General features: G+C 39.8%; 5 protein-coding genes across 5 annotated transcripts; 2 read left to right on the forward strand and 3 right to left on the reverse strand.

Moving 5' to 3' along the window:
• Positions 1-149: 149 nt before the first annotated feature.
• On the reverse strand, positions 150-2,771 carry LOC134651028 (transducin beta-like protein 3). Its single transcript, XM_063506004.1, has 2 exons — positions 2,683-2,771; positions 150-2,522 (listed from the first exon to the last, which is right to left on the reverse strand). The coding sequence occupies exons 1-2, from the start codon at positions 2,703-2,705 to the stop codon at positions 164-166; spliced, it is 2,382 nt and encodes a 793-aa protein (XP_063362074.1). The 5' UTR covers positions 2,706-2,771; the 3' UTR covers positions 150-163.
• Positions 2,772-3,402: 631 nt separating this feature from the next.
• On the forward strand, positions 3,403-4,131 carry LOC134651029 (transmembrane protein 186). The gene is made up of 2 exons (XM_063506005.1): positions 3,403-3,709; positions 3,790-4,131. The coding sequence occupies exons 1-2, from the start codon at positions 3,403-3,405 to the stop codon at positions 4,083-4,085; spliced, it is 603 nt and encodes a 200-aa protein (XP_063362075.1). The 3' UTR covers positions 4,086-4,131.
• Positions 4,132-4,917: 786 nt separating this feature from the next.
• On the reverse strand, positions 4,918-17,619 carry LOC134651030 (dual specificity mitogen-activated protein kinase kinase 4-like). Its single transcript, XM_063506006.1, has 8 exons — positions 17,370-17,619; positions 17,071-17,263; positions 15,885-16,037; positions 15,232-15,376; positions 14,849-15,018; positions 8,309-8,438; positions 6,301-6,521; positions 4,918-5,732 (listed from the first exon to the last, which is right to left on the reverse strand). The coding sequence occupies exons 1-8, from the start codon at positions 17,401-17,403 to the stop codon at positions 5,549-5,551; spliced, it is 1,230 nt and encodes a 409-aa protein (XP_063362076.1). The 5' UTR covers positions 17,404-17,619; the 3' UTR covers positions 4,918-5,548.
• Positions 17,620-18,701: 1,082 nt separating this feature from the next.
• On the reverse strand, positions 18,702-20,240 carry LOC134651031 (DNA-directed RNA polymerase I subunit RPA43). Its single transcript, XM_063506008.1, has 4 exons — positions 19,929-20,240; positions 19,646-19,837; positions 19,182-19,334; positions 18,702-19,100 (listed from the first exon to the last, which is right to left on the reverse strand). The coding sequence occupies exons 1-4, from the start codon at positions 20,105-20,107 to the stop codon at positions 18,764-18,766; spliced, it is 861 nt and encodes a 286-aa protein (XP_063362078.1). The 5' UTR covers positions 20,108-20,240; the 3' UTR covers positions 18,702-18,763.
• Positions 20,241-20,599: 359 nt separating this feature from the next.
• Positions 20,600-22,315, forward strand: LOC134650682 (small ribosomal subunit protein uS7m). The gene is made up of 4 exons (XM_063505615.1): positions 20,600-20,758; positions 20,849-21,043; positions 21,458-21,692; positions 22,043-22,315. The coding sequence occupies exons 1-4, from the start codon at positions 20,691-20,693 to the stop codon at positions 22,259-22,261; spliced, it is 717 nt and encodes a 238-aa protein (XP_063361685.1). The 5' UTR covers positions 20,600-20,690; the 3' UTR covers positions 22,262-22,315.
• The last annotated feature ends 204 nt before the right edge of the window (positions 22,316-22,519 follow it).

The following is a 22,519-nucleotide window of genomic DNA, read 5'->3' on the forward strand; positions in this document are numbered from 1 at the left end:
GAATTTATTTCGTAAGCAAGGTTTCCGCGCTGTTCACGAACTTGAACTGGGCTACCTCACTTTCGACGTTTTAGTAACATTTCGTACTTGGAGCAGGTATTTAGTAGGGTTTTGAGGTTAATATTCCGAATTCGAATAAAAGTTTGAAGTAAGAATGATCAATTTAATTTTCTTTAATAGCATGTGGTTGCATACAATTGACAGTGTAGGTGATAAAGTTGAGGTCTTGTAATAAATTTGTTAATCGTTCAAAATGTCTTTCACTGTATGGTAATGCTCCTTCAATAAAGCTAGCCAGGGCAGGCATTTTCAAATTTCCGGATATTATCTCTGGGGCTAAAATGTTAAAGACCAACTGGGCTGCATGGCAGGTCTTGTTGTTAGTGTTCCACTCGGACGCAAATCTCAACAAAGTCTCTTTCTGGGTGTGGTTGATTTCCTTCAGTGTCTCATAAAGTTTGTCATTTCCGGTCTTCAAAACCTCATTTACAATTTTTAAGACTTGGAAAGGTCTTTCCATTCTTAATGCCAATTTCAAAGCCTTTATGAGCTTTTTGCTGTGGAGTAAATTGTCCAACTCCTGTTCTTGCAAAATCATTTCTTCTCTCTCTTTAGCCATCTTTTCTCTTCTTTCTAAAGTAACATCAAGGAATTTAATTAATTTCGAATCTGAGCCACCAGTGACTATTGTCGACTCATCTTTACTGAGAGCCATGGCCCAAATTTTGCCATCATGTATATCAGAGGACATCTTACATTCTGAAGATTTAATATTCCACAATTTCATGAGACCATCTGCTCCACTTGATATTATCTGTTGACCTTTAGACACAAACTCTACTTTTAGGACAGAGCTTTCATGGCCTTCAAATGTCTTCAAGCAACTCAAATCTGCTATAGACCACAGTTTTACAGTAGCATCAGCTGATGATGTGAGCACTACCTGGTCCACAGGAGAGAACCTGGTGCACCACACTCCTCTCCTGTGACCCTTCAAAACTCCCAATAGACTCAAATCAATGGTCCAAAGTTTAGCAGTTTTGTCTTGTGAACCTGTGGCTATCATTTTATCATTTGGTGAAACTGTGACACAGTTGATATCCATTTGATGAGCTAGCTCGGTGTGGCTTGACTTGAGTTTATGTCCTGCAGATTCTATGTCTTTAGGTACTGTCCAAACCTTCAGGCAATTATCTTGACCAACTGAGGAGAAAAAATCATTTGAAATTTGAGATGTGAACACAGATCCTACAGATGCTGTGTGCCTTGCTCCAACTCCTAGACATATGATTTCATTGTTTTCACTTTGGAGCCAAATTCTAACAGCATTGTCTTTTCCTGATGATACAAACATTTCAGGTTTGGTTGGAAATTTGGCTAAAGCTAAAACTATGTCTGTATGCCCTTTTACAATTTGGCAGTTCATTGAATCTAAATCATAGTATTTTAGATCAGGACTGTTTGTAGCAACAACTAGGTGCCCCTCATTTTTGCCAATCAATATCACGTCCAATATTTCATCAGTGAATCCAACCAACTGCTTCATGCAATCAAATGTTTCCAGTTCATGGAGAATGATGTTATGGTCCACTGTGACCACAGATAACATGTTTCTTGCCTGATTCAACAACAGATGAGTAATGGCCAAGCCACCCTCCTCTTGTGCAGGTGACACTAGGCTGTTAGTTTGTTCATACATGATGCGGCTTGTTTCCACATTCCAAACTTTCACAATGCCTTTTTCACCCGCACAAGCAATAAAAATGCCTTCAGTTTCCAGTTTCTTCTTAAAATTTGGCACCTTAAAGGTAGGCGGTAGCAGTACCATGGCTTCAATACTCTCATAAACTGGCACAGTCCTCAATGCCTTACTCTCATCTAAGTTCCAGAGGATTAAAACCCTGTCTCTACCAGCGCTGATCATATGCTGACCATCCGGTGTGAATTGTAGAGAAGTGATCTTACTAAAATGTCCGGAATAAACAACATGTTCCTTACCTGTCTTAGAGTTCCAAGATCTGATCTTAGTGTCATCAGCTGCACCAAAAATAAGTTGTTTGGATGTGTCTGGGTGATATTCCAGAACACTAAAGACACCCATGGCTCCTCTGAGGCTGCTTGTGCATGTGTGGTAATCTAGGTCCCATACTCTAATGTTGCCATCAGAGCCGCCTGAGGCGATGCTGGAATCAGTGGAATCAAAGGTGAGCCTGGCAACAGGACCTTTATGGCCTGATCTCCACATCTTCATTTGTTTACCAGTGTGCCTATCCCACAGTTTCATCAACCCGCTTTTATGTGCAGTAACAGCCACTTCATTGTTATGTGAAAGTTTAAATGTGTATATGGGGTCACCTTCTGTTTCCTCATTTGACTCTCCAATGAGCAGGACTTGTGAACATGTGTTGACATCGATCACCTGAATCGCGTCGCTGCATAAACAGAGTAGATGCGACCCATCAATGGTCCAAGAAATGTCTCCTCCAGTGTAGAAAGCTGTGTATTCAGCATTTTTCTCATACCTGCAATAGACATGAAACAATATACATTTATAATTATACCTAGTACTCACATGCAGTAACATTAAAGTTAAAAGTAAAACGTTTTATGTGTCCGGCTAAGGTTATGTTGATTCAACACAATGCGAGTGTTGATAGAAAGAAATAAGTCTGTAATACTTACACTTCTTTGAGTAAAAGCGACATTATGCGTTATGATGTAATACTCTGTTCACAAATTACCACGGTTTTTATTGAATACTTCAAAACAACACTGCATTCGACACCCGATCGACCCATGTGTGTTGTGGTGTTGAGTTGACATCATATGTCAATGCCAAGTTGACGTTTTGTGATTTTTTTTATTCGTCCTTCTAGCCATACAGTCCCATCCACACTCGTGGAGTCGATTTCAAAGATGCGTAAACTTGACTCCACACTCGCGTTCGCAGCTTCGCGCCGCGATTCGCGTACGAGTATGGAGTATGGAGGGGGCTCCAGATGTAGTGCATAATCCATTGCCATCGTGTTTTCTCGGAAACGTTCGTATTTGTCATGCTACTTCAGTCAGCCATGAGTCGGCCTCGATTTTCGCAGACAGCGAAGTTGACTCCACACTCGCGTTCGCGGCATCGCCCGCGATTCACGCACATATTCTGGAGGGGGCTAAAAGAAAAGGATGAGTATAGTTTTTTTTGTTCCTATTTACTGACAAATTGGTTTGACCATCTCTATGATCTTTTATTGCTATATGATGGGAAAACACAGCATTGTTTTGGACCGGGCCTCTCGGGCCTCTCAATACACTGACAGCAGTGACAGTGACAGCCGACATAATTTTTTAGGTTAAGTTGAGAATCTTATGTAAACATATGGTAATAAACATAGCTGAAATAACTTTAAAATGCGTATTATTTGTACATGTTTTGTAAAGAATATTTTTTCACATAACTCTACATGGACCGCGATCCGTAATCCTATTCGTAATAAGTGGCTAATGAGGTCTTCTTCCGCAAAAGTCAGCCATGACCATGACCGCACAGAAAAATTTGAAACCGTATTTTCATTTCCATTTGTACGGCATATAGCTACATTCAATAGGATGAAACTGTATCATTTAATTGGCACTTCTTTCGCCATACCAGGCTGTGGCTTATTGCAGACACTTAGTGTTTTACCTGAAAATTCTTTCCTTGCAGCTTCATACATAGGTAAGCAAATTTAATTTAAAATATTGGATGAAAGTCTAGTATCTACATTCAAAATTGTATAAACAATTGTCTGCTTATAGGTGTTACTGGCGGAATCCTATTTTCTTTGGCAAGTTTACTACTCAACAATGCAATTGGATTTCTGTACATCAGTGAAGATAATAAACTGATTAAAATATCATCAGTAGATTTCTGGGGCCGAAGAAGAGATCGAATAGTGTCTGCAGATGAATGGATACCCCTTCTTGACATGAACCAAAAGATAACGGATGCAATTTATCTTTCCCCCCAACTTACTGATGGTACTAAGTATAAGCTGTTTATAAAATTCGGAAACATCCTTAATTCCACAAAAATGGGACAGGTTATAGAATAAGCTTGGATTAAACTATATTAGAATTAAAAATAAAATTTGTAAAATACTAATTTATTTCATTAATTATCTATTCAATTCAATCTATACCATACATAATACAATAGTCATGAGACCCAAAAAAAATACATTTGAGATATTGTTTAAGTAGATTAGTGAAGTATTATTGCAGTTCATAATTGAAATGTTTTGCTGCCATAAATTAATGCATTGAAATGAATTACAAGCCATCACTCACTTTCATTATTATTATCGGTCTGTATATACAAATTTATAAAATTACCTACATATTGTATGCCCTAAGTCTAAAACCAGTATTTCATTTCATTAGCCAAAGAAACTAATTTCAAGCAATTCACACACACAGATACAACTTTTTACATCCATATTAAGGTATTAAACCAGGTTCTCAAGCCAAGTCGGCACTGTGTCTAGACACTAAGTTCATGAAGCTAACTGATAACAACTGATGATGATTTAAAACTTTAATATTATACAATGATTTACTATATAAAAGTACACATGTACATACACAAGACAGCATAGAATAGATAATAAATATTTACATGCCATTTGATAAAATATATAATAAAGTGGAGAACCCGGAGTGCAAATAGAGATTGGTTACAGAACCATACTAAATGTTCTTAAAAACATTTCTGTGAACTTCATGGTAAAGATTACATATTTAAGTTAAGAATTTTTACTACTTGAATTAACATAATTAGAACTATCCCATTCTCAAGAACATATTCAACTTTGTATGATAAACTACATTCATGACTAACAATGTTTTGAAGTGTTCGTCATGAATGTTTATCATACATTTGAAAATTTCCAAAGAACAGCACATCTCTAAACATAATTATTAATATACTATAGATCATTCCTCTCAGATGGAAAGATAATCAATGAAATGCAAATCTGCCCTAAGTGAGGACAACTCAAATATGGCCTTGAAAGGTAAGCCAGCCAGTCACTGAGAATCAATGACATTTAATATTAATTGGTGATAAAATGTGATCCACTCTGACTGCATAATTGTTTCAAACGTGTAAGGCTACTAACAGACGTGAAGGAGTAAGTTTGTAAGTGAGATATTGTGAACAATTGAGTGGGTGGGTTGCAACTGTTGCAAGCCTGGATCAACCAATTCTTAGGTTGTTTTCCTTGCAGTGTTCACTGTCAGCACTGGTGCAGCACATGTTCATGTTCTGATCAACGCCAACTAGAGCCACATTTAGTTTAGTAGTGACTTCTAGGTAAAGCAAATTTGGCCTAGGTCTCTATTTGGGACGTGACCCTTATGCACTGGCCCCATAGGCAGTTGCCTAATTAGGAAAGGGCATGAGTGTGACTGTTAAGCCTTTATAGATAAAGTGGTTCTTGCGGACTGTCAGCACATGCTTAGACATAGACATCATGTCTGACCATCAGCCCTGACCGTAGACACTGATATGAACACCTTAGTCTAGCCAGGCCTGTGCAGGCTGGTCGGTGGTAAAGGGGCTGACTCCGTTCCGCTCCATGGCGTCCAGCACCTCGCAGACATGCGCCGCCACGTCTGCCCGGCTCTGGTCTATGCCTTTGATGAAAGGATGTTCCAACAGCCTGTTGTATTTTGGACGCTGATTCTCTTCTTTGATGAGGCTGCAATTAAAAATAATGTTCAAATTTCTAATAATTGGATAAAATTTCCACAACACAAGCCTTTTTGAGCTTACTGAGCTTAGTCAATCTGTGCAAAGCCCTGTCTCCATATCGCGCGGCAAACCATCGAACATTGGCTGGCGCGGCAGCCGCGCGCAATGGATACCGGGCTGCCGCGCGAGCCAACTCGATGCGCCCGGTATCCATTGCGCGCGGCTGCCGTGCGAGCCAATATTCGATGGTTTGCCGCGAGATATGGAGACGGGGCTTAAGAATGTCCGATAATCTATCTAATCCCTTTAAACGAGCAATTCTTGTTTATTTATTTATATATATATTTCGGCGATCTCGGAAACGGCTCTAACGATTTCGATGAAATTTGCTATATGGGGGTTTTCGGGGGCGAAAAATCGACCTAGCTAGGTCTTATCTCTAGGAATACGTTCGAGTTTTTATATGTTTTCCGAGCGAAGCTCGGTCACCCAGATATTAATATTTAAAGATTTTAAAGTATGTAAGTAAATTATGGTAGTCAGGGCGTTTTACCGCAGTCAGGCAGATAACTCACCAAGTGTTGACGAAATTCACGAAGTTGTTAGAAAAGGCGTTGTTGGCGTTGGTGAGGCGCGGCGGGTCGCCCTGCACCACCTGCTGCAGCTGCTCGAACACGGAGCCCCAGCGCGGGTAGGGGAAGGCGCCGGTGGCGACCTCCATGAGCGTGATGCCGAGCGACCACACGTCCGAGCGCACGTCGTAGCCGCGCGCGCGCCCCGGGTCGATACGCTCCGGCTGCGATCACAGTACGCGTTATTCAATAGTTATTTGTACAACAAGAGATCAAAGTTTGATATTTCTTCGAGTGCTTATTTTGAGTCCCGTGCAAGCGAATGATTCTATACTAGATTCACGAGCGTAGCGAGTGAATCTAATTTAGAATCTTGAGCGTAGTAAGGGACTCAAAAGCGCACGAGATGTAAATAACTTTGATCTCGTGTAGTTCACAAAACTTTTCACCTCAGCAGTGAGAACATATTAAAGAACCCGAAAAATGTATTCCTTCTTCAGCACTTACCTCTATTCACTCATGTTTACCAACAATTAAGTTTTCACCTCAGCAGCTCGAACCCTACTTTGCTACTTAAAAACAGTGAGCAAAATCGCATTTTGCTCATTTTGTCTCACTCAGTGAACAAAATGCGATTTTGCTCACTGTTTTTAAGTAGCAAAGTACCCTTGTTCGAGCTGCTGAGGTGAAAACAATATTACTTATTTTTGTCATAAGTACAGACATTACCTGAACTAAAGGACCTGTTTGTTATGAGCAAGAATCATCGTCTAAGAGGCCACAGCTCAAACATTATTTGAGTTCCCAGTACAAGCAATCCTAGGAAGCACTTTCTATCGAACCGCGTCGTACGCGAGTGGAATAAGTTACCAGAAACAGTGATATATGCTCCTTCAGTGAACAGTTTTAAAAACAGACTTGACAAACACTTAAAACAACAAAAAAAAAATTAACATTAATCGTTAAAAAAAAACAAGTGCAGTGATATACACACATCAGCTTTCAGCTGCTAGTGTATTAAACATTATAATATAATAATAATAATAATATTTAGACTCTTTCAGGTAGTTCACTAGTTACTAGTGTCATGGTGTCCATAGAACTCGATTCCCACTGGCCGTACCTTATTGGCCTTTTACCTTATTGACTTTTCAGCGTGCCCAAAGAGTATGTTTGACGCCCCACCACTAACATCAAGCCACCTCATCCAAGAAACTAAAGTCTATTTTTTTATTCGGTAGACTGAAATGACAGTTAATAGTATGAAATGACATTTCATGTTCATACAATTAGCTGTCATTTCAGTCTACCGAATAAAAAAATAGACTTTAGATCGAAATCGTTTTATAACTTTGGACGATATCACGATACACAATTACACACGTTCATCAATTTTTTGTTAGGGTTCCGTACCCAAAGGGTAAAAACGGGACCCTATTACTAAGACTCCGCTGTCCGTCCGTCTGTCACCAGGCTGTATCTCACGAACCGTGATAGCTAGCCAGTTGAAATTTTCACAGATGATGTATTTCTGTTGCCGCTATAATAACAAATACTAAAAACAGAATGAAATAAAGATTTAAGTGGGGCTCCAATACAACAAACGTGATTTTTGACCGAAGTTAAGAATAGAATAGAATAGAAATAATTTTATTCGTGAGCACAAACACAAAATAGAAACAGATATAACAGATATAACAGAGATATAACAAGAGATGACAAGAGATATAACAGAGAATAAAAGGATAAAGTGCCACGAAATGGTCTCATCTCAGCATGTTGCTGGCGACTTCCAGCGCTGATCTTCCGATGAGACCAAGCGCTGATCTTCCGATGAGACCAACGCAATGAGACCGATAAGCAACGTCGGGCGGGGTCAGTACTTGGATGGGTGACCGTTTTTTGCTTGTTTTGCTCTATTTTTTGTTGATGGTGCGGAACCCTCCGTGCGCGAGTCCGACTCGCACTTGGCCGGTTTTATTAAATAAAAATACAATACAACGGTACTCACCGCCATGTACGGCCGGCACCCGGCGTCCCGAGTCCGGGCTATCGAGTCCACCAGCTTGCCCGAAATACCAAAGTCACATAACTTAATATTGCCCCTTCTGTCCAGCAGGATGTTTGATGGCTTTACATCCCTGTAACAAGTACTAAATGTATAAATATAAACATCACACAACACTATACCCCATATCACCACTTCTGTGCACATCACCTACACGATATCATCATGTGATACTATTAAAATGTGAACCGATAAAAAAACTACCAATTGAAATGGATTGGAACATTTTACCCAACTTCAGCAAAGCAAAAAACAGGGTTTTAATTTTAGCTGTCTATACATGTATGTGTGTGGTATATGTATTATTATGTATTCCACTAGCTTCATGACTACTGTACACACGCAGGGATGTTGCGAATATCCGCATCCGCATCAGCATAAAATCGATGCGGAGTTTAATGCGGATGCGGATGTGGAACAGGTCGGTACAGGAACGTCTTAGCATCGGCGTAAGTGCTAGACTGCTAGGTAATTTAGTCATTAGCCAAAAACCTATTAGAAATGAGCAGTCAAGCGTGAGTGGGACTTAATGTACGGAACTCTTGGAACGCGAGTGCGACTCGCACTTGGCCGGTTTTTTTAAATAAAAATTACAAAATGTAGTATTTGACGTTTTTTATATACCTATCTTGACATCCATAAAGATGCGATGCGATGGACCGACCCAGTTAAAAATCTCACCGGATCACCTTTAAATCTGTGCGTGCGGAATGCAGAAAATAGAGAAGCATGGCGGGAAATAACGAAAAAAGCCGTACAACGACCCCAATGACCACGACTGCTCTGACAAGAGTATCCGACTTAGAAGAAGATCTTGACATCCGCATCCGCGGATGTGAGCCTTTAAAAATCCGCATCATGTCAAAAAATCGACATCCGCAACATCCCTGGTACACAGTACTGTTACGTAGGGTAGACTTACAAGTATGTCGGTAGTTGCACATTTGGAAATAAACCAGTCTGCTATGGATCTCGATCTTTTATTCATCTAACATTGGCGCAGTCGAGTTAAAAATTAAATTTAAAGTACTTTACGCTTCGTTTTAACATGCCATACGGTAAAATAGAACCATTTTCGTTAGAATCTAATTGGGATAATTATGTGCGTCGCGTAAAACAGTTTATTAAGCTAAATGCCATAAGTGACGACCTAAAAGTGCCCACGTTGTTAACGGTGGTCGGTGGCGAGTGTTACGATTTACTTTGTGATTTGTGCTCCCCTGCCCATCCGGAGGACAAAGGTTTCGACGATTTGGTGGCCTTATTAAAGAAACACTTAGAACCGGAAAGATCCGAGATAGCCGAGAGACACGTTTTTCGGCAAAGGGTGCAACAGCAGGGTGAAAGCATCCGCGTTTACCTTCAAGGGTTAAAACATTTGGCTAAAACCTGCAACTTCGGAACCGGCCTCGAAGAAAATCTACGAGACCAATTCGTCTCGGGGTTATGCAGCGAGGATATGCGTTCTAGATTGTTCGCCGAGAAAGACATAGACTACAAGAGGGCCGTGGAGTTGGCCAGCGCGCTCGAGGCGGCGGAGCGGCACGCGCACACGGCGTGCGCCCCGGCCGGCGACGCGGGCGCCGGCCCCGGCCCCGGCGCGGCCGACGACGGCCTGCACCGCGTGAGCGCCGGCCGCGGGGCGCGCGCCCGCCCGGGCGGCGGCGCCGGCGGCGGCGGCAGCGGCGGCGGGCCACAGCGGGGCCCGTGTGCGCGATGTGGGAAATCCACTCATCCACCAAATAAGTGTCGGTACAAAAACTTTACGTGTGATTCGTGTGGCGTCAAGGGCCATTTAAAAGTTATGTGTGCGCGCAAAGGTGAGAGTGGCGATTTTTCCAATAAGAGGACGGCTAAAGGTCAGTACTTTTTAAATAAGAGTAGCGATTCGGACGATGACGATTGCCATTTCTATAATTTGGTCTCGAAGGGAGATAACGACGGACCGTATTTAGTGAAGCTATCCGTGAACGGTACTTTTTATAAATTTGAAGTTGATACGGGAAGTAAAGTATCTGCAGTTTCGAAATTGTTTTATGAAAAACATTTGTCACATTTACCTATTAACAAAAATGTGTTGTTGTTAAAATCTTATATTAGTGATCCTATCGAGGCGCTCGGTTATATTGATGTAGATGTGATTTGTGGACAAAATTCGGCTAAACTTAAATTACATGTTATTGAAAATGGTGGGCCCCCGCTTATGGGTCGCACTTGGATAAGAAAATTAAAATTGTTGGAATATATGGAATGTCACAATATAGCTGAGAGCGATTCGGTGGCACTACTGTTAAAAAAAGAGTATCCGGAGGTATTTGCGGAGGGTCTAGGTACTTTTAAATCGCGTATTAGTTTGCACCTAACGGATGATGTCCCCGTGTTCGTGAAGGCGCGCGCGCTGCCGCTGGCGCTGCGCGAGCGCGTGGAGCGCGAGCTCGGGCGCCTGCAGCGGGAGGGCGTCATTTACAAGGTCGAGCGGTCGGATTACGGAACACCTATCGTCCCGGTTATTAAATCGAATGGTGATATCCGTATTTGCGGTGATTATAAAATCACAATAAATCCTATTCTCAAAGACTTTCATTATCCACTCCCGCGAATAGAAGAGATATTTGCAACGTTAGGAGGCGGTGAACAGTACACAAAATTAGACTTATCAAATGCATTCCAACAGTGTCTGTTAGAACAAGAGTCTCAGCCGATGACGGCTATAACCACACATGTAGGAACGTTTGTTTATCAGAGAGTACCTTTTGGTATTAAATGTATACCAGAAAACTTCCAAAAAATTATGGAAGAGACTCTTAGCGGCCTGCCGTCGACCGCAGTATTTGCAGATGATATTTGCGTCACCGGAAAAGATAGGGCAACACATTTGGCTAATTTAAGGGCAGTTCTACAGAGACTTAAAGAAAATGGACTCCGTATCAATTTCGATAAATGTCAATTTTTTAGAGATAGTGTAACCTACTTAGGGTATAACATTGATAAGGACGGTTTGCATACAGATACAAAAAAAATTAACGCAATAGTTGCAGCCCCGCGTCCCACCAATGTCACACAATTGAAAAGCTTTATGGGCTTAGTAAATTTTTATTCCAAATTCTGTTCAAACATGAGTGACATACTTAAACCGTTGTATAATTTATTAAAAAAAGATGTTGATTGGGTGTGGAGCAACGATTGCGATATTGCGTTTACCAAAATCAAGAAGGTGTTATGTAGCGCACCCGTGCTGGCGCACTACGACCCGACGCTGCCGCTGGTGCTGTCGGTTGACAGCAGCGCGTACGGGCTTGGCTGCGTGCTGGCGCAGCGTGGCAAAGATGGCCGCGAGCGCCCGATCAGCTGCGCTTCGCGTACGCTCAGCGCTGCGGAGCAAAACTACTCGCAGCTGGACAAAGAAGCTTTAGCTATTGTTTTTGGGGTAACAAAACATCACCAGTTCCTGTATGGCAGGCGCTTTATACTTCGTAGTGATCATAAACCCCTCAGTTACATTTTTGGTAAAAATAAAGGCATTCCAGTCACAGCTGCGAGTAGATTACAGCGTTATGCTGTCACGTTGTCTGCTTACGATTTTAGCATTGAATTTGTAACGTCTGTACAGAACTGCCAAGCCGATGCGCTGTCTCGTCTTCCTTTGCCCTCGACTGGCAATCGAGCTGAAAGAGAGGACGAGGCAGGCAGTTATCTAAATTTCATTCAAAGAAGTTTCCCACTCAGTTTTAAAGATATTAAAACCGAGACCGCGCGAGACCCAGTTTTGAGTAAAGTTATAGGGTATGTCATGTTCGGTTGGCCGAAAACTGTAAGTGATGATATGCTAAAATCATTTTTCATTCGTAAAGACAGCATTCATATTGATCAAGGATGTTTATTATGGGGCTATAAAATTATAATACCCATGACCTTGCAAAATGACATTTTAAAGGAAATCCACGAGGGGCATCCGGGGATCATTAAAATGAAACAAATTGCTCGTAATTATGTTTGGTGGGGGACGCTTGACGCAGACATCGAGCGAACGGCGCGCGAGTGCGACGCTTGCCGCGCGGTGCGCCCGGCGCCGGCGCCGGCGCCGCTGCACTCGTGGCCGTGGCCCGAGGAACCCTGGTCGCGCTTAAATGTCGATTGGTTAGGGCCTTTTAACAATAAATATTATTTGATCGTTATTGACGCGCACTCTAAATGGATAGAGGCGGAAAAAGTCAACAATACTTCTGCGTCAACAGTTATATCTTGTTTTAGGAGAATGTTTGCGCGTTTCGGTCTGCCTAAACGGGTGGTATCCGACAACGGACCGCCCTTCAGTTCACTTGAACTGAGGACATATTTTGAGAAAAATGGTATAAAACAAGCAACGGGGCAGCCGAAAATGCTGTGCGATCCGTAAAACGAGCCTTAAAAAAGGCAAACGTTGAAAACGAAGACGCAGAAACAGCCTTGAGTAGATTTTTGTTCAGTTATCGTAACACGGAGCACAGTACTACCGGACGAGAACCGGCGGTCGCGCTACTGGGGCGGCGGCTACGTGGACGCCTAGACCTGCTGCGGCCTGACGCTGGTGAAGTAGTGCGCGAACACCAGGTCGCCAGTGAGCAACGCCGAGCCTCGCGCCCACGCCAAGCTACCGTTGGAGATCCGGTCCTTATCAGAGATTATACGAAGCAGAATAGAAAATGGACGGAAGGGGTTGTTATAGACCGCCAGAGCCCCGTATCATATTCTGTTAAAACAGGAGATGGCCTGGTACACAAACGGCATATTGACCAAATGTTGCAGGATAAACGCAAGTCTCGGTTTTCTCTTACTAAAGTCCAAGATCCTGTGGTGCCCGATGACGGGCAACGAGAAGTTATCGTAAAAGAGAGCATAGTGGATGAGTGGCAGCTTGCAGAAGAGGAACCGGAGTCACACTTGCCCGCTGTAAAAAGTCCAGTTCAAAACGCCGACTGTAAAGTGGGGCCCTCTTCGCCGCAGGTCGAAGGTCGAATTAAGCGACAGGCCGCTTTGCGTTGCATAGAAAAATTACAAAGAAAGTAGGTAAATGATCTAGTTACTTAAGTACTAAATTTAATATTCACTCCGCAAATAACTTCAATACCTAATATTTAGTACCTACCTATTTCATAATAATAAGTAAAGATAAGAATGATAGATTGCATAACTTGCATAAGTGTGTCAACACAACCTTGAACTTCATCCATATTATCGATAAGGAAAATCATGTAAAAAGCAATAACTTAGCACCTGTGAACCTTATGTCTTTGAAATAGGGTTTACTTATTGTCAGTTGACAATGGGGACGATGGTACAGTTAGCAAGATCTTTAAGTTAAGACTGAATTCCATTCTTTTTGTTAACTTACGCTAAACAAATATACCTATTGTATTTACAATATATTGTATAAGATACTATGGTGGACTTTATGTACCAGATAAATGATGATGATGTATATAGATATGTATAATAAGTACCTGCGTCCCGATATATATATGATATTGTTTATGTTTATTAGTAGTGCCATTTTAATAAGTTAAATTGAACATGGCCTTGGGTATATGAGCATGTAGCTTCTTGTAGTTACAAATCATAACTAGTTTAGGTATAATTGTGAAATGAGAGGGAAGTGTTACGTAGGGTAGACTTACAAGTATGTCGGTAGTTGCACATTTGGAAATAAACCAGTCTGCTATGGATCTCGATCTTTTATTCATCTAACAAGTACATGACTAGTTGATAAATGAGATATCAATTGATTACTGGGCTCAACTGACATGGGCTTGGAGGATACAACTAAACGGAGTAGCCATTAACGGCTTTCCCCTCTGTCGAAAATAGGCGGCCAACGGTCATACACAATGTATGGACTGACGTTTATCTGACATGGCTATTTTTACGTTACGCATACATTTGACGTTCCCCTCCCCCGCAAAAATCGGCAGACTGTTTTGTACAGAAAATTACAGACATGGCGTCTCCGTTTGATTATATCCTCCAAGGACATGGGCGAAGTTTTCAACTAAATTATAAAAAGTAAAAGGTTCTATATGAGAAAAAAAAATCTGTGTTATTTTTATTGCTTGGAGGATATAATCAAACGGAGACGCCATGTCTGTAATTTTCTGTACAAAACAGTCTGCCGATTTTTGCGGGGGAGGGGAACGTCAAATGTATGCGTAACGTAAAAATAGCCATGTCAGATAAACGTCAGTCCATACATTGTGTATGACCGTTGGCCGCCTATTTTCGACAGAGGGGAAAGCCGTTAATGGCTACTCCGTTTAGTTGTATCCTCCAAGTTTTATTGTGTCCTGGTTAATGAGCTAGGAAACTATGTAGTTATTTGCTTTTCTAAGAACAAAAAATTTTCTTACACATAAAAGTAAGGCAGTATCGTCAATCCCTATGTGCGAAGAAATATGTCGAACTAAAGATAATAACAAACATTTTAAGTCATATAATATGCGGTTTACTTACCTATGAATAATTTTTAGCTTCTCTTTTAAATAATTTAAAGCTTTCACGGTAGCTAGGGTTATCTTAGCTATGATTGTTTCTGGTATTCGAGTTTGCATCCGCTCACATATGAACTTATAATATTTATCTAAAGAGGTGTCCATCAGCTCCATACAAATCCAACAGTCACCCTGAAATTTTTGCAAAATGGTCAATAAAAAACATATGGTGTATTTCGGAATTCCGAAAATCGTCTTTAATATTAGGAAATACCCAAATACGCCTCATCATACATATCTCAGGGTACATAGGACATAGGATATAGGACATCTTGACAAGAAAATACTAACATTACTAACACACTGACCGAAAACGGTTTTAATAGTAATGAATAAGATAATCACCTCTTTGAACAGTGCTCCATAGAACTGCACGATATATACACAGTCATTGCTCTTCATGACTACCTCCAGGTCCATGAGCAGCTGCTTCTGCTCCTTCTCGTCCACGGTGGAGCGGATGCGTTTCACAGCCATCACACGGTTGGTTCTGTTTCAAATAATAGATTTGATTAACCAGTTGAAGATTTGGAAAACAAAAGTTCAGCTGCCATTTTGTCTAGTTGGCAATGTTACTGCTTAAGCTGGTGGTCCTGAGTTTGAATCCAAGTAAGAGCATTTATTCGTGCAATATATTCTTTAGTTTGGATATTTATTTTTTATTTATCTCAGTGCATAAATTCTAGTCCCTCGAGCCATGTGGTCCCACAGCCTTTGTCTTTGTCCTACCGGACCGACCGCATGAACTTTTTTTTTTCTGGTTGGTACGATTAATCAGAGTAGTAATAATTATAATTCCTCTTTGTCCTAGCTTTATGATCTAGAACCCGGCAGTAAAGGGGTGGACTGTTAAGATTCATTCAGCCCACTTACTGTATTTACTTTGACTTATGCAATATTTTTTTCTTCTGTGCAATGTAAATCATAAAATAGTAAAAAAAAAAATCAACAGATATTCACTGACATGAAACACATACATACATATAATTAGTACTCACTTCCTATGAACCATCTTATTTACAGCTCCAAAGGCACCTCGTCCTATTTCTCCCAGATCAATTAGGTCATCAGCGGTAAAATCATAAATTTCTGTCGCAGACAGCTGCAGCTTACCCGATGACTGCATGGACGGATAAATCCTGCATCTATCCCTGCATATAAAATCGCACATGATATATTATGAACTTATGAGTGCTAACTCGCTAATTTGGGGCACGAACATAAAAGTGATATTTATTATTAAAGTTTGTTATCATAAGAGGGTGGATATGATATGATACACCATTAGTTATTTATAGTTACATAGTTGTATAGAGTGCACTAAGTCTAAAATACTGTAGCATTCTATAACTATATATAAAACATATAATAGATAATGTTTTAGGAAGGAGCATGCTTCAGGTGACATGTAGGTAATTGTTTTCCATAAAAAATAATGTTTGTCTCTGGCACAGAACATAATTATACTGGGTCAACCAAATCTTGTCAGTAAATAGGAACAAAAAAAACTATACTCATCAGGGATCGGATACCGGTATTTTTTGTATGGGAACGGAAACGGTATTTTTTCGTTCTTTGCTAATTACTTCATTTCTAATTGGGCCATCTAATAATACGAAGTTGTTACCTAAAAACACAACTGAGTGCTACATTTCAAGTATAAAATAATTCGAAAAATATGGTTATTTCTATGTTTTTACAAAAAACCGGTTCCGATCCCTGATACTCATCCTTTTCTTTTGGGTGCTAGTACTAGTGCTAGACAAAGATAGTATGATTCTCTCTGTCTATGTTTGAAATCAAACAGACCTTTGACACACTATATAACAAATGGATTTAGGATAACTTTTACACAAGCTAATCTAATAAGAACTAACAGGTATTTTTGTCAGGTTTCTATTAGAAACTAACAACTACCTTTGTTGGCTGTATAAACTTGTAGGTAGTTTAGATAAAATGGATGAAAATGATTGGCATTCAATCTTTGTTTACAAATTGAATGCCAATCATTTTCAAAGATAAATCTATTGATTTTAATTATGAGGTACCCAAGTCTTGCAAAAAAGCTAAAATTGGAAAATCTGATTATTAGGGATAACATTCATACTAAAACTAGGAAACATTACAAGTACAGTATTTATGAGTATAATGAATTGCTAGTTGAGTGGGGCACAGCACAGTTACCTTGTGTTTTCAGGCAACACATCTCTGATGGTGCGCGCCGGTATGCGAGGTCTCGGTGCCGCGGCGGAGTTAGCGAAAGGCACGAAAGCCGCATCATCTCCCGAAGGCCCGCCGATTTGAAGATCCAAAATTTTGCGTTTTTCGGTACTGAATAGATTCAAATCAGGTTTCGGCATACTAGGTCTGCTGGGTCCTGAAATATTTACAGCTTGCACATTCTTACACAATTTAATAACAATATCGCTTGTAAACAATTGACCTAGAACATATGGGATTTGCCGGAATATCTTATTTTATACCTTGGTTTGATGACACTTCACCATTCTTCGACATTTTAATGGATGTGCTTGTAACGTTTTCACTATTCTTTGGTGTATGTAACGAATCCCCAACTCTCCATTTGAAGATATGAATATTGAAACGGGTCAAGTTTTCATAATGAACAACATGAATCTGTTTTGTTCAATTTATGCATCGTATTTATCGACAACAGCAAAGTGACACGGATAAACGTACTTTTGCCGTCGTTTGACAGGTATAGAGCTGTGTTACCAGCATGATAAGTATGCATGCTACGCAACTATTCAGTGTTGCTATGGTTAAGCTCTTCACACACCTTTGCTTGTTCATAAGCCCCCTCCACACTCGTGGGCCACGATTCACGCACATAGTCTGGAGGGGGCTTCAAGTTCGCAGATCTGCGAAATCGTCTCCACACAAACGTTCGCGGCTTCGCGCACGAGCATGGAGGGGGATATACATTTAATACCCTCCATTATAACAGTATTATAGTTGGTCAAACCAATTTGTCAGTCAGTAAGATCCAGTAAAACTATACTCATCCTTTTCTTTTGGGTGCTAGTACTAGTGTAAGACAAAGATAGTATGATTCACTCTTTCTATGTTTGAAATGAGACCGTCCTTTGACAAACTATAATTATCATATTCTTTGATTGTATATACTTGGTCAACCAGATCTTGACAGTAGAAAAAGGCGACAAATTTGAAAAATGTAGGCGCGAAGGGATATCGTCCCATATAAAATTTGAATTTCGCGCCTTTTTTTACTGACAAGATTTGGTTAACCAGCTATAGATGGTATGTTTGATTGTACCACAGTAAACCCCCTCTACACTCGTGCGCGAACAAGTGTGGTTTCGATTTTCGCAGACAGAGTAATTGACTCCACACTCGTGCGCGTATCGGGGCGCGAAGCCGCGAACGCCAGTGTGAAGCCCCCTCCACACTCATGCGCGAAGCCACGAACGCGAGTGTGGAATCGATTTTCACAGGCTTCTCCCGCGATTCACGCACAGTCTGGAGGGGGTTTTTAAGTTTTACTAGTCAGGGGGCCTAGCCAAAACGCATTTCGATAAAAGATAATCGCTAACGAATCGATAAAAAATGTATGGGAATGACAGGTATTTTGGCTACGTCTCCTGTTCGGAAAGATTGAGGTTGAGGTGCAATGTGTTCCAAAACATGAGGAAAAATTGATAGCGAAGGGTAGCTATATTGAACCTGTTACACATACTCAAGCAAACAAACTAGTAAATAAGTATTTTATTAAATTTACATTCAGTATTCCAATATACTTAAAATCAGCTGACATCTGTTAAAAAACAAGTCTAAGTAAATAATATAGTTAAAGTGTTGTACAATAAGTCAAAGTGTATAAATTGTTATTATTTATTCAAGATTCTCGCTTTTGTTTCTTTGATGGTCTTGTAGCAGAACTAGATGCATCAGGGTCTGATGTTTTGCTCAGTTTTTTTATGTTCTTTTTTGATGTACTGCCATTTACACAATTTAATTCTTTAGATACTTGAGCTGTACTTTTAGACAGGTTTCTGCTAACAGGACAAGATTGGTCACTTTTTGGCAGGTTCTTTGTTGGTGACTGTCTGCCATCTCCTTTTTTCTGATAGAATGGTTTGATTTTATCAAAGTTTACATAGTCCACAGTTACTGGTTCCACTTGACTTGTTTCAAACATCTCATCATCATCATCTGGACCAAGTTTGACCCACCTGAGGAAAATAATGCATTAGTCTAAAAGATCACTTTGCTCAGTCTGTGTATATCAAATGTAGACCAAAAGCTCTTATTACCTTGCATCTAGTTCTCCCCTAATGTATGGCAAAGCTCCATAGAGATCCAATACAACAACCCGGAACAAGACTACTTGCCCCTCTTGGACTACTGAACCAATCCATTCATTGCCAGGCTCCTCAGTCGGCCGGGGAATCACCACATTGAATACACTAAAAACCATAAATTTGTTAGTTGTTAGATAACAATAATTAACTCTGGAAATCTCAGTTTTTGGTCGAATTAAAATGTTTGTTAAGTGACAAGAAATCATTTCTTTTAAATTGTTTTATTTTAAGCCACAGACCACTGATGCTAAACAAATGGTTCTAATTTGTGTTTGCCTTGATTTTGGGTCATGGGCAGTGCAAGAATATAGGCTTTGTGATTTAGTAAATTAACAGTTCTGATCACAAGAGAATCGTCTGCAATGATATCCTTACTTTTAGCTGATTTAGTGACACAGTAGATTGTTAGAACTTACCGATGTACAAGAATGCCTAGATGGGTATTGCTCTTTTTGTTTACCAGTCCTTTTAAGGTGGCACCCACATATGGTTGAAATATGAAGTAGTCCGCTTGTACTTGAAACTGAATGTCTGAGCCATCGTTGCGTATTGCGCCCACATTGGTTAATACTCTTAAGTTTTTGTAGCTAAGTAAAATGCCGTTTAACCTGCAACAATACCAATATTCTATGTCTAGTGATTGGCTCAAGCCTAAAATAGTATTTCAAACATATTTCAAATAATATGTGTAATACATACTCTTTGTCAAATTTCCCGATTTTGTAATCCAACAGGTTTTTTATTGATTCCTGGAGGTTACCAAGACACCAAGGCTGCAGTGCAAGGTTTTGTGTAACTTTTTTTTCCACAACACAGGAGTTTTTATCATTGGCTAATTTTCTTAATTCCTTAAGGTTGAATTTTATAATAGTTGACATGTTGTAACCGCATAAGGTTTTTTTTGTAAATTAGTGGTTTATTACCTAAATAAATATCAGACAATTGTATAAAATGTGAAATTATCAATTTTCGACATTGCACGCGATCACATTTTGTTTTCATGTCAAATAATGTTTTTAAAATTTGGCGTCGTTTCACGAGACGTAGGAGCGATGGTAAACAGCCAACTGAAAAGGGCTCTGCATAAACTTGGCACTTGGCATCTACCTGACTACGAAACTAAATATACTTGGTCAACCAGATCTTGACAGTAGAAAAAGGCGGCAAATTTGAAAAATGTAGGCGCGAAGGGATATCGTCCCATAGAAAATTTGAATTTCGCGCCTTTTTTACTGACAAGATTTTGTTGACCAGCTATATGTACAACACTACACTAGACGTATATAAAAAAAATACATTTTAGTTTATGGCAGAAAATACAAAAAAAAACAACTGTCAATGTCACTTGGGTTGGGTTTAAATTAGGTTATGTTGTTTTATTAAAAAAGTAACCATAAAAATATCAATATATGCAAATAATCAAAACTTAAATAATAAAACTAGAAATCTTTTTTTGTAACTATGAATAACGTAACCAACAAGTTATTATTGATAAATAAATTCGTGACACATTCACCCTGTTTGCTACGGTAATATAGCAATAAATAACCATATCCAGATACATATAATTATTTTCATAAAACGTTAGTAATATATCGTCAATGTTTTTCGGGTTACAGAGGGAGCTTCGTGCTTCAAAACCGAAGTTATTCTCGGCCAACAAGTTTCCCAGACTACTTCCAAAATCCCATATTTAGGAAGGAAGATCAGGCAAGGCTTATAGAGAGTGGGGAGTTTGCCAAAATCACTGCAACACCTGTGAAACCACCAGGATCACATGAAACTTCATCGGTGTACCATGATCCACTAGTCAAGTATGAATTTGTTTGTACACAGGATGTATAATTTTGTCAGTCTCAGTTCATAAACTATATAATTATTTTCTAGCACAGATTATAAGTTATCGTTGAAAATCTGAAAGTATAATTTTGATTAATTGGCAAACTAGCAGCCAATTCTTATCCTGTTTTTTTTTTGTATTTATTTGTGATGTTCCACAAGTAAAGGTACCTTATTTAACAACACTTAAATAGTAATGTAGTCATGACGCATGCACCGGTCATCATTAATGTGATGTTCGGGATGTTCCATGGGAAATGGTGCCTGTTACCATGGAACATCACATTTATCATTTATCACCTTTCAATAGGTTTGGGTCTTTGACATAGTGTACTGTTCTGTTTTTAAATGGGTCAATTAATAATTATTGTGAATATTTAAAATTCCAGCAAAGTTATTAATCATGTAATGGAAATGGGCAAGAAGAAGCTGGCTCGCAGTCTAGTTGAACAAGCCTTTGAAAATATAAAGAGGATGCAAATTGAAAGATACCACCTCGCTACCACACCCGAAGCAAAAGCCAAAATTGAGTTGAGTCCAAAAGCAATCTTATACAAAGCCATTGAAAATGCAAAACCATTGTTGTTACTGTCACCAATCAAGAGAGGAGGCATTACTTATCAGGTAAACATTTGTAACAACATTATTATAATGATTAATATTTTTCACCTTAGCAGCTCGAACAAGGGTACTTTGCTACTTAAAAACACTACACTACATCTACATCTACATCTAATAGGTTTTCTTGTCATCTGGTAAAGAACTATTTTGTGTCTTATTTCCAAATTTTAGACCCAGTAGTTTCGGAGATAAAGGGGGTGGGGGGGGGGGGGGGCGAATAGTCGGAGAGACAGACAGACGCACGAGTGATCCTATAAGGGTTCCGTTTTTTCCTTTTTAGGTACGGAACCTTAAAAATCACGTAAAAAGAATTTTAAAAAGGCCCAAAATTAGATTTTTTTTGGGTATTTCAGGTTCCTGGTCCCATCACAGAGAAGAGATCCCTGTTCCTAGCAATAAAATGGCTGCTAGAAGCCACCAACGACAAAGAGAGAACTGTTCACTTCCCCCAGGCATTTGCTTGGGAGTTGCTGGATGCTGCTAACAACACAGGCAAGGTTGTGAAAAGGAAACAAGACTTGCACCGGCAGTGTGAGGCCAACCGCGCGTACGCTCACTACAGGTGGCAGTGAACCGTTTATGTTGTAGTTTAAACTTTGTATCAGTAATATATATATGTAGATAATTTAATATTTTTATTGCTTTAATTCCGTCTGGCACTTAAAACCTTATAATTCTTCTCTCTTCTCTTTTATCACTCTCTCTTTTTTAAGGATTCCAAATGCAATTTTACTGGTCTTTACCTAGCAAAAGTTTCTGATTTGATGACTCAACGTCATAGATAGGTACTTAATTAGTCTATCTCGTACCTATTCTTAGGCTTAAAAGAT

The sequence above is a fragment of the Cydia amplana genome, chromosome 9 (assembly GCF_948474715.1).
Source record: "Cydia amplana chromosome 9, ilCydAmpl1.1, whole genome shotgun sequence".
Taxonomy (NCBI): Eukaryota; Metazoa; Arthropoda; class Insecta; order Lepidoptera; family Tortricidae; genus Cydia; species Cydia amplana.